This window comes from Grammomys surdaster, unplaced genomic scaffold (assembly GCF_004785775.1).
Source record: "Grammomys surdaster isolate TR1022 unplaced genomic scaffold, NIH_TR_1.0 131, whole genome shotgun sequence".
Taxonomy (NCBI): domain Eukaryota; kingdom Metazoa; phylum Chordata; class Mammalia; order Rodentia; family Muridae; genus Grammomys; species Grammomys surdaster.
Window position 1 is genome coordinate 600,160 of NW_021604589.1, and position 12,930 is coordinate 613,089.

Genomic DNA, 12,930 nt, shown 5'->3' on the forward strand with positions numbered 1-12,930 from the left:
GGGAGAGAGACAGAGAGAGACAGAGAGACAGAGAGACAGAGAGACAGAGAGAGAGAGGGAGAGAAACACAAACACAGGAAAGCAGAGCAAGGGAGAGCTCAGATGAAGAGAAAAGCTCCACCACCAGAGGCCTCATTTTGCTGCAATTTCTTCCTTGAATAACAATGGACTGGAAAGGGGCTAAAGGATATTGACCTGACTCCAGGCTCTGACTAGCAGCCAAAGGACTTTCTTTTTATTTAATGGTGACAGGGACAGTTGCCTGCCAGAGAATCCTCGTCTTGTTCGGTCTTTTCTTTTCTTTTCTTTTCTTTTCTTTTCTTTTCTTTTCTTTTCTTTTCTTTTCTTTTCTTTCCTTTCCTTTCCTTTCCTTTCCTTTCCTTTCCTTTCCTTTCCTTTCCTTTCTTTCCTTCCTTCCTTCCTTCCTTTCTTTCTTTCTTTCTTTCTTTCTTTCTTTCTTTCTTTCTTTCTTTCTTTCTAAATTTGAGAAGCTGAACCTTTACAGTTCTGATAGATACAGGGAAAACTGTAATTTCTTTTCTCCAAACTACAAATTCCAGGAGTGGTGAGAGAGGATACCTATGTTTAGTAGAACTGCAAATTGCAACTCCAAGGGGGACGTTAATGGGGAACAAAACCAATGACAGGGCTGTCTTTAATTCAAGTTAGGAGAACACCATTCTTTAACTAGACTTCAGAGAAAAACTATTAGTTTAAAACAGGGTTTGCAATAAAGTTAAAAGAGAGAAGAAAGGGAGAGTGTCTGAAAAGAGCAGGATAAGGCTGCAAAGAAATGTTCTCAGAACCAATACCTTTCTACTCCATGGGGCCATGTGGCAACATTCAGTGGGGGAGGGCGAACGGGTGCTGTTAAACTATGAAGATGAAATGCAAAAAGAAAAAAATTAAAAAATGTACACAACAGTATGCCCAAGTTAGGCCAAATCTATGAGACTAACAAGTAACATTTTGGCAGAACTTCTCTCCTTCTAAGTGATTCTGTTTTGGTTAAGAAGACAGATAGATTCTGGACCTAGAGTTCTTCAATTCATATCCTGGCTACCTGGCTCTCCTTCTACATGATCAGGCACAATTCTTGAGTAAGATATGTGAATAACAGTATCTCCCTTCAGGGGCTATTCTGAGAATTACATGAGTAAATGCATGTAGTATGTTTAGAAAAATCTTGGCACTTAACATGTTCTATATGCTACTTTTACAACTATGGTTATTTTTATCTTTACCTTGTAGCTGTGAAAATATCTTCGAAAATTGTAAGTTTCCCATCTTTTGTGTGCATATATATGTTTATATGTATCTTTGAATGCATGCAAATGTGCGTGTACGTCCATGTGCAACTGGAAGTCAGAGGCTAATCTCAGGTATAATTTCTCATGAATCACCATCTATCTTGTGTTTTTTGCTTATTTGTTTTTGTTTTCATATGTATGAGGGCCTTTAATTGGCCTAGAGTTTACCAAATAGGCTAAGATGTCTGGTCAGTGAGTCTCAGGGATCTGCCTGTCTCTCTCTCTCCAGCCCTGGGATTAATTAGTATGTACCATCATACCTGGCTTTCAAATTTAAGTCTTCAAGTATGCAAGGCAATCACTTTATCTACTGAGGCATCTCTTCAAACCCATAACTTACTCATCTTGTACATATACGTCTTGCTAATTTGGGACAGACCAAATTATTTTCTTTCCTAATAATGACTATTTTCCCATGAAAATGGCCGATCCATATCACCTTCTCTAGACTGCTCAAATTTGCTTCTCTCTCATTAAACATATTTTAAGACCATGTTTCATGTGTGTTTCTTCATACAAAAGCCACATATGGTTTAATGGTGGACTGCCAACATCTTACAATACTTAAATTGAGGAAGGAGCCCTGTATTTTATTTTGTATTAGATGAAACAAATCATATTGCCAATTTTGCTTGGAAATCAATTTGGTAATCAGCATTCTCTCTTCAGGATCTATTTAGAAAAACATTGAAATTCCTCTTGCTTGTTTGTTCTGAGAGAGAGCGACTCACTATCCAATCCATGCTGATCTCTAACACACAATGAGGAATATGCCTAAGCCCTTCAGGTACTTGGATTATAGGCATGTACTACCATTCCAGACTGAAACAGTTTAGCTTCTAGCAGGTGAGAATACACACAGGCTACATGTAGCCAAGGATAGCTATGAATGTAAGGCAATACAAAATTTTAAACTTGCCCAAAACACTGTGATTTCTTAGTGATGTTTTTTTTTTTCAGTAACATGATTTGTATGTAAGGACTTTGTAGATAGCATTGTTGTTGCAATGTGGAAGGATAGACATACCTGTCAATCTAATCTGTATCAGCTTTGGCTTCACTTATGCATGTACTATAGTACTTACCTTATAGCAGGGCTTTAATATAATACAAATTAACTTAGAAACAGACACACACACACACATTCACACACACACACACACCATGTTCACCTAGTAGATTGTGAATTCCTGTATTTAACTTCTTTTAGTCTTTCATGATACCAGTTGTGCCCCTCATAAGAACTTACCAAAATATTTGCTCACTCAAATGATACCAGAGATCTCTGTGTTTTAACAGTTATGAAAAACAAATAAAATTAGAGGCATAGGCAAGATCTCAGGAGAGAATCTCTGTCTTACTAGAGTAAATGCATAAAACCAGACAGGAAACCACCAGAAACCCTGGTTCCATGAGTGAATCAGCATGGGTGTATACTGAACCTAACTATTCTTAAACCTATGGCAGGCATAGGTTTTGAGAGCATTCAACATCTAGTTCTAATTTAAGTTTGTAAGTTTTAACTGATAGTTATTCATTAATTTTTATATAGAGCAAATATCATTTCCTCACGCCCAGTTTGTTTTGACTAGATCTTAAGACTAATGAGTTTTAAAAGTCTAAGGCTCCTCCACTTAAAAAAATGTATTAGATATCATCTGAGCTTAAATTTGACTCTGGTTCTATACTGAGTCACCCATAGACAATGCGAATTCTCATATAAGAGAGTGGAATATGTAAAATAGAGAAACAATTCATAAAAGCAATTGAACGGGAGCCTCAATATGCCAAGTTGATATGAGAAAGAAAATTACTTCAAAAAATTCAAGGCTTTGTATCTCATAAAGACATTTTCAGAAAAAACAAGAGACTGAAGTTCAGGCAACATGAATGAAATTAATATTGACAAATGAATTTTGGTAGTTCATCATAAATCTCTCAAGTCAGCTCTTCTGCTGAGTATTTTTTCAGGAGTAAGAGATGAGGAGTGGATTTTATTTTTATCTGTTTGTAGAACTCACCTACATATCAAACAAGTATGAGATAAAAGCCAGGAATGACTGAGGGAGGCCTTGACTGAATGCAGGCCATTGGTTTAGACCACTACAATCAAATCAAGGTCTCCTTGAATTATACTCCCTCTATCATTTTGGTAGCAGCCCCAACCTACAGCATGCAAATGCTGAAACTCAGCAGCCTTGAGTTTTCTAATTAGGATACCTGTAGGTTTATAGTATCTGTGCATGTCATATTAAATGAGTTATGATTTTATATCTGCCATGAATTATGAACCATCTAGGACTTGTGTTTGAAAGTGTTCAGTTGCCTGGGTGTTAGTCAAAGGAAACAAATGGTTCTGATTGTTTTGAATTATATTTTTATATGATGAATGTAAACATTGGTTCATAAATTTATTTTTCTCTAAATTATCTAAGAAACCAGATTGCAATCCAGTGCTACCTTAGGGCATCTCTTCTTGGACCAGAGTGCCACTCTTTAATAGGTACTGATGGATAAGTTAAGGAAAAGCTGGGCATTGATTAAATTTGTATAAACTAAATTATTCTTTAATAGCTTTATGTAAATGTACTCCATTGTTCATTCAAAGAAATGGTAACCATTAACTATTCATAACTGTATTATGACTGATTCAATAGTACTCTATAAATATTTGTTAGGTTGCTAGCACCTCACTGTGCCCAATATAAAGAAACCAAAATTCCTCTTAAAGAAATAAAATTCCTCCTAAAAAAATGACATGAAATTATCCCCACCTACACATCATTTTTCAGCACAGTTCCTAGTACAAAGTTAAAAATATATAGCATAGGGGAAAATAAGACAACATCAGCAAGGTGCATGCAAAACAACAGGTAACGGAAGAATACCCATAGGGATACTTGCTTTTGGAAATATCACTTAGTGTAGAAGTGTTTCTTTAGAATAACTGTGGGGGAAGAGTATTCAGAGACCACCATTTCATTTGTTCAAGAGCATTTCTTGTCAGACTCAAAATAAAAAGAGTTTATCTCTCATATACAGTGTACTAGCTGTATAATTCCTTTTAACTTGTCTATACTATTGATATTTTCATTAAACATGCTGAAGAAACATGAAAAATCTATTTCCTTCTCCTTTCCTAGGCTTTCATTTTGGCCCCTCTGCCATCGATTTTGAGAGGCCTCAGACTAAATTACTACATTGTTGAGTAATTCAGGATCAATCATGTCCATCTTGTTGCTAACAATAGATTTTTTTTCCTTTGATGTCTCCCCTCCATTTTGAGATCTGTGGGCCCCATTGTATTTTCAAGTCATTTCCCCTCACTTCTCATAAGATTGCCTCAGCCAAACCCAGGGTTATACTTAAGATCAGTGCTCAGAAGAAGAAATAACAAATATTATACTCAGAAGTAGCCAAGGAAATTTCTCTACTGAAGACTGAAAGGATCTTTTCAAAACTCGATTTTTTTCTGTGGTGTGTGTGAGAAAGAAAAGATCATGTCTTGACTTTTGTGGCTGTGAGCAAGAATTTCTCCAAAGAGTTCAAGATTTCCCCAAATCTATCTCTTAATGCCAGAAGAAGAGGAAAAAAAATCACTCTCCTTCACATTTTACTTTCTGTTGGGCTTTATTTCATATGCTGATAGGGGATTATTTTGCTTCAAAACTTGCCAAAAGACATCTGTTAAAATGTTGTGGGTATTCCAGCAGGAAATGTTTTGAAAAATTGGCTCTGGTTTGTGATCTAACTGATACCACATGGCATTTATAGCTGTCAAATTTCAGAGCTGATTTACAACTATCATGCTGTCTTAAACCTGAGAAGTATTTACTGGAGATGAAGCATTACCATATATTAGAATACAGGAGTAAAACCTTAGAGTGAATATATCCTTTACAATCCATACCAGATTTCTAGTGAGGTGATGTGGGCTTTTAATATCACTCTGCCACAGGGCTTGTTTGTCCTTAAACTAGTCTCGGCATTAATGTACATACTATGGCCATCTGTGAGATGGAGGAGCCCCATCTGCTTCAGATTCTTCTGTGCAGGAATATATGTGAATGTGTTGTACATAAATATGAACCACTTTGATCTTTCTCCAAAGCTTAAAGAAATTTGGCAACGCCTTCCTTACATATCACTCTCTTGCTGCTGCCATAACAGAGCACAGTCTTTCTTTCCCCTTGAGACTATCTCAAAGTCTCCCACTGGCTGGCACTGTGATCCTCTTTCCAAACATGTTCAATAACAAAATTTTTGATCCATCCTTTCTTCCCATGTCTTCAACTCCTGTACTCACCAAGCTGAATAAGCAATAGCAAGCAAAATAATGAATAAGGAAGAGGCTTAAAAGACATCCTCTGCTTTTCATGGGTTGAACCCATGCCCAACTTTCAGGTTCCTCAAAGGCACCAACCCCACCTAGCTTGCTACCCTGAACTCCAATCCCTTCACTGCATACTCCTACCCAGCTTTGAAGCCCAGAGAAAACCAAACCAGCAAATATGGAGTTGTTAAGGTGCTATGAACTCCCCATGAAAAAATCCAAGGGAATGTCACTCACTGAAGCAGAATTCAGGATAGACACAGTGGTTTGGGGTCAGGAAGGGAAATGTTTGGGAACAGATGCTTACCAAGTTCTTCTTTAGCTATTTTATGCATTCATATCTATTTAACATGGTAAAAATTTTAATTACTCAAACCTGGGGAACTTTCTCTTATTGATAAACCTGCCTTTCCAAATCATACCTTTATTATTTTCCCCTAATGAACATAGTCGTTACCACCTCCTCGATTCTCCTGCAGTATTTTGGCAAAAGAAAACATACAAAAGATGAACAAATGTTTACAAATGTGCTTACTATCACCATTCACTGGGCAGTTTAAATGAAAATCATAAGGAACTATATACAATCGAGAGGTTGCACTACAAAAGCCTACCAAATAACATCTACTGTTGGCAAAGACGTGAGCAACTGGAACACTTTGAAATTAATGAGAGTTGTTTAAAGTGGTACAACCACTTTTGAGCATTAGTAAAGTTAAACATATGTTGTTTTTTAATTTCCTGATAGGTCTACGGAAGGAAGAAAAAATATATCCACAGGAAACCTTGCATAAAAATATTTACAGAAGTTATATTTGTAAAAGCCAAATAAATATAGCCATACTATTAGAAACAGCTAACCCAAATACCTGCCAACAGCAGAATGATTAAACAGATTGTAGAGTACTGCATTCATAAAACTGCAATACCACACAATACTCTTAAAAGTACACATGGGCGGAAAAGATGGCTAAGCAGGTAAGGCACCTGCTTCAAAGTCTGATAACTTCAGTTCAGTCCCCCATTGTCCATGTGGTAGAAGAGGAGAACTGGCTTCTGCAGGTTTAGCCTGCAGATGCCTGCTGTGGTATGTGCACCTGTACATGCATATAGGCAAAATAACTAAAATATAAAAGCACGCCCTATTGATAATTCAAGATTAATTTTTAAAATGTATAAAGCAAGCTAGGTCCATATTAGTGACAGAGCAGTGGTCTTACATATGCACAATATTCTGGGTTCAATCCTCAATGTTTCAGAAAAAAAATGAGGATGTAGAAGAAAAGAAGTCACACACACACACACACACACACACACACACACACCATGTAGTCACTATGTTTCTAACTACATTCTGTTGGTAGTCATTTGGGATGTGAAATCTACCCATAGTGAGAAAAGTTTGAATGACAAGGGTAATGGTGTAATTTTTATCCAAAAATTGGCTCTCTGAAAACAACTGTCCAACCATAAAACATTTTGCCTTAGCTGAAATGGAACAGCAATTTCTTGGGGAAGGGGACAGAGTATTTAAAATATTTTAAAGTTCAGGAACACTTTGTTTAATCATGGGTTATTAATAAAAACTTTAAAACACACAGAGCTTAACAAATTGATATTTGGAAGTGTTTGTGGAAAGTGGACCCACATGAATGGGAAAGAGGTCTTAAGGGAGACCTGAGTGGAGAATACTCTACCTACTGCTCAGCTCAGTCATTCACTCCCAGGAATTGCTCTGGACTGTCAAGGAGAACACAAAACAAAGCTCACTTGCTACACTGACTGAGAGCTTGGTGCCAGTAAGCATCTTATTCATTCCCTGTGGCCAATTCTGCCAGAGATGTGAATCTGTGCCAAGGGTCACTCAGCTCCATCAATCCTCAGATGTTGCTATCAGCAAATAAAAGATAGAGGTGAGGAAAAGGCAGGTCCTGCTTTGAAGCACAAGGAAGAAAGAGTCCTTGAACTGCTACAAACACCACAACCCCTTTCACCAGAATCAGAGGGGCCAGAAAGGAGAGTCAGCAGAAGAAGCCAGAAGTGGGGAGATATTGCCCTATTTGGGTTCCATTCCCATTGAAACTTTGCACAGGTAATTCAGGGCAGATGTGCAAAAGCTCAACAAGTTATCCTTGGCCTCACCATAGCAAAATTTTAAAGAGCATAAGCCCTTCTCTCACACATACCACACACCTCCTGTCTGTGCTCATTTGACTCCTCCATGGATATTATCATACATACATACTCCAGAAACACTGCCACAATTGGGGCACAGATCTGTTCTATGACCTTCACAACTTCCCCTGTGCTCTCACTTTACAGTCACAACATCCCCTACTACTAACAACTGGCAGCCACTAATCTGTTCTCCATCGCTATGGTTTTGTCATTTTGAGAATGTTATATGTATGGAATTGTAGAGTATGTAACCTTTGGAGACTAGGTTCTTTTACCCTAAATAATGGCTCTGGAATCTTTCCAAGCTGCTATGTATATCGATAATTCAATATTTTTTATTGTGAAGACTATTCCATTTGCATTGTTTGCCTATATTTTGAATAGTGTAAAAGTCTCAGGTCTGTAAGAGAATTCAATCCGAGTCTATTTTGTAAAATGATGCATGCAGACAAGTAATTTTATTGACAGTTCCACAGCCATGCTAATATTTTAAAAAGAATTTCAAAACTAAATTCTGCAACAAAGCGTTTTCTTTCTTTTTCATAATATTTGATGTGAACCAGGGTCACTGGTTAAAGCTTTATTTCATCAGGTAGTGTGCTGCTGATCAAGTGACTGTCTGTTGCTCCAAATCTATTTTCGTGTATTTTGCTCTGTGATGCTGAGTTTCTGCAAACACTTCTGTCTTGTTAGCTGCTCTCCATTAGTTTCTGCCAATAGGCTACTAGGAGACTAGAAAGCCAGAAGAGGAAGAAGGGGATTTCTATTCCATCCTGTAGCATCATCCTAGCAATGGTCCCTCACCCCAAGCTGGCAGTTGGATTCAGCTTTCATCTGTAGTTTTATACCAGACACTATGCCTGTTTCCTTAGATTCAAACACTACATCAGAATAGAAACTACAATGACACTCACCAGCAACTTACAGTCAGTCTCCAAGATCCATCTAATTTCTGAGATGGCAGGACAGGTGAGCTAGTATGAGGTGTACTAAGTATCACTGGTTCTGAAATGCTATATTAAACCAATAGCAAACTCTTCTCTTCCAACGTATTACCTTTCTGTTACTGTGACAGTTAATTGAGCAAAACAATGTAAGGGAAGAAAGATTTTTTTAAAAATCTGGCTCATAGTTTCATCCTTATGGGGCTGGATTAGCAGAGCCATGAGTACAATGTTCAACTTACATCATGGCAGGAAGTAGGGGTGGGGAGAATATTAATGTTTCTTACCTAGAAAATACCATCCATTTATTCTATCTTCACTTGGCTGGTGATGGGGCACCAAAGCTCAGAAGTCCTGAATAAAGCTGGAGCCAAGAATCTTACGTGTCTTCAGTGCCAAATTGGGATTCAGAGACATTCTTTGCCTCTCCAATGTGAGGCAGCCATTAGTGGACCACCAAGACCACCACATCCTGCTAGCCAATCTAGCAAAATTCCTTTTGAATATATATTCATTCTGTCAGTTCTGTTCTTCTAGAACAATGGTTTGCAACCTGTGGGTCACCACTCACAACATGGATCACATATCAGATGTCTTTTACATTAGATGTTTACACCATGATTAATAACAGTAACAAAATTACAGTTATGAAATAGCAACAAAATAATGTAATGGTTTGGGGTGAGTACAATATGAGGAAGTGTATCAAAGGGTTGCAGCATTAGAAAGGTTGAAAGCCACTCCTCTAAATAATCTTATCTAATATAGCCAGTTTTCTCATTCATATCTAATCTCTCACTTGGGATCCAATTCAGGATCTTACTTTGCATTCAGTTCTCAAATTTCCTTAATGCTCTTCAATTTTTAGTAGTTCCCTAGTCTTTGTCATGATCTTGACATATTTGAACAATAGTGATCAATTATTTTATAGAATTGACTTAAATTTTGATCTGTCCCCTGTTTTCTCATGCTGAGCTGAGGTGACTTTGTTTGGCAAGAGTCCCATGTAAATGGACTCTCAATACATCTTATCAGGAGGTCATATACAGGTATGTCCTATTACTGGCTAGCTTACCTTTCACCACTTGGTTAAGATTGTGTTTATTGGACTTCTGAGTTAATGTTACTGTTTCTTTGTAATAAAAATCATAATGTGGGTATAAATTTGACATTACACAACTATCCTGTTTTTCAATGTTTTTCACCCAACTAATTTTCATCTATTGTTAACGATTACCTACAAAATTTATTGCCATACTATTTGGCTAAGTGATGATCTTTTTTAAACATTATCTTTACACTCATTAATTAGAATTCTTTTATAAGAAAGGGTGTCTCTCCTTCATATGTTAACTTATTTACCTATTTAATCCATTCAGTAGGACTTCTGGGGATCTGACTTAGTGAGAAAATTGTCTGCTGTGGAAATATGGTGACCTGAGTTTGGATCCCCAGAACTCACATTAGAAAGCCTCACATGGTGGTATTTGCCTGTAACTCCAGTGGCAGCAGAGACAGATCCCAAGGGAACTAGTTCACTGGCCATTCAGTTTAGTTAAAATGGGGAGTTTCACAAGTAGTTGGAGAAGTGATTTAGAAATATATCTCAGTGTCAAATCTCTGGTCTCCGAGAGTGCTTGCATAGGCAGACACACACACACACATACACCCACATACACGACTCATAACGTTTATCGTTTTATATTATAAATCATTGTTACCATTGTTTGTTTTACTACTCGAAGTGTAGCATATTTAGACAATGACAGCTTCTTCTGGTTGTTTGCTATGATCTTTTACATGCTTCCTTACTATTTTGTGAGCACTGTCATACTTTCTGATACCAAAAGATAATCCAAACCTATCTTGTATTTCCTAACTCAGTCTCAGATAGACCTTTTCTCCAAGGAGCTCTTTTATTGTATATTGGTAGTTTGAAGAAAAGATCTAGTCACTAGATACGCTCAGTGTTACCAGTCTTCTTTTAATCCTACAAGGCTTCTGAGATAAGCTAGGCAATACATATCTATATATTCATACAAGCATGCATATATTTACTTTCTGTCTACATATATGTAACTGTGCAGAATATGAGTATACCTTTATACTTCAGATTCCAACCCTATACTTCAGGACTCATTTTTTGACTTTTTACTTAGCTTATTTGTACCTCCCTTCTCCAATGGCAGCACACCTGGCTATCTATGATGTATTTACTGTTCTGCTCAATCTTAGCCCACAGGTAGATAGTTCCAGAATTGTTAACTTATTCTTTTGTGAAAAACATAAAGCTCCTACGTAGAGTAGAGCTGGGTTTTAAAAATCAGCTTGGCCCTGTTGCTTCTGATGGAGGTGCTCTTGGGAGCACTCTTGGGTTGGGATGTAGTTCTTGATCTCCATGCTACTATTGAGTGCAACACTTGTGGGGATTGAGAGAGATGTTTGCAGACACATTGTCTGCCTCTACGGTTGTGTCACCAGCCTGGGCAGAGAAGAAACTGGTAATCTTAGCTGAGAAGATGTTCTTCAAATTCTAGAACTCTACTCTAGAACTCCGATCAGAGTCTTCTTTCCAGATGGAAAATGTGAACTTCTTTGGATTCATTACAATTTTGATTGATTTATGACCCATCGAAGGTAGTACAAAGAGCAAAGATATGAATGGGTCAGAACTATTCAACAGGGAAATCAACAATCTCCACTTTGTATTGCAACTGTCCAACCTAGATAAAGATACAAAGATATTCCACAATGAGTTATCACTGTTACACATGTTGAGATGAGCATCTCAGTGAGCAACTGGGCAACCATTGCAAATTAGACGATCCAGAAGGCTGATTGGATAGACAATGCTATATCCACAGAGTTTGTCAAGGTTTTTGAGAAGGTAGTCCTAGAGCAGAATATGAAATCTAATTTATTTTGTTAAGATTTTATTTTTATTTTTATATTATCTGTTTATGCCTGTATGAGTTTGTACATGTGAGTGCAGTGCTCAGTGTGGCCAGAGAGGGTGCAGAATCCCCTGAATCTGGAGTGAAAGGTGTTTGAGGACACCGAATGTATTAGATGCTGGGAAATGAGCTTGAATCTTCCAGAAAAACCCCAAGTGCTCTTAACTGCTGAGCCATCCTTCAAGCCCCTGAACATCTAATTTTCTGGCCAAAGGACTGAGACCAAATTGTTCTTTGGGAGTAGCATTTAAGAAACAGAACATGACAGTTGTCCTGTCCAACTATTATTCCCCTCTTCTTCATATTCTACTATTGCTACTTGATGCCAGCTCCAGATGTGCTCTGTGAACACAAAACCACTTTTAGTGGAAACAGGGCACAACAGAATAGTCCCCCTGGTCTTTTTGTCTTCTAAATCCATTTCCTGGCTCTTCATTTACAAATGTTATCTTAGACTTTCTGCTGATGAATGATATATATCAACCTGGTTTGAGAAAGAGGAAATCCTGCCAGGATCCATCCAGCTAATGTCCTTCACTGGATATATTATAATTACGCTGCCTTCCCTGTGGTGGGTGAGATGTACCTCCTTCAGACTTTTCCATACATCTTTTGCTTCCTGCTTTTCTGTTATCCACTCTACCCTTCTCCTTGGTGATTTAGTCTCCCAGATTCATACTACTTCTTAAAATTCCTCTGTTCTGTGTGATACCCCAAGGTATGTCTGCTAACTATATTTTTAACTTGGCAAAACTCTTCTGTAGTCTAGAAGCTTATACTTCCCTTCCATCTGTGATATTGTCTCCCCAGAAGCTTTTCAGGAACCAACACACCTCTGGGAAGAATGTGACTTTTGGTTCTCTCTCTGTTTCTCTCTCTCTCTCTGCTTCTCTCTGTGTGTGTTTCTCTGTCTCTGTCTGTCTCTGTCTGTCTGTCTGTCTGTCTGCCTGTCTCTCATCAAATGACTGCTGCTTTTTGGAGATTTTCTTCTTGACAAGTGACAGGTAGAGAGCTACATATTCAGATGGTTTATCCATGTTCCCCAGGCCTCTGAGGCCCATGCATCTATGTGGCACACGTTACTACTGTACTGTTGATTCATCAGGAAGCATCCATGTGCCTTCAGATTTGCTTAGTTTGAGAGCACCATCACAAGAATGGATGCTCTGACAATTTGCTTGAGGACTTTCAAAACCTCCTGTGTTCATCCC

The 12,930-nt window shown here is 37.8% G+C and overlaps 1 protein-coding gene across 2 annotated transcripts in view; it reads right to left on the bottom strand.

Annotated features, from left to right (window-relative positions):
* The window catches only part of Nhs (NHS actin remodeling regulator), a 324,596-nt gene that overhangs the window by 12,567 nt on the left and 299,099 nt on the right, over positions 1–12,930 (bottom strand). Inside the window, exon 4 of one of the 2 annotated variants that reach the window (XM_028762126.1) lies at positions 813–875. The exons of the other annotated variant lie outside the window; for it this stretch is intronic. Coding sequence (XP_028617959.1) covers positions 813–875 — 63 coding nt within the window. The remainder of the gene's footprint in view (positions 1–812; positions 876–12,930) is intronic. 2 annotated transcript variants of the gene reach the window in all.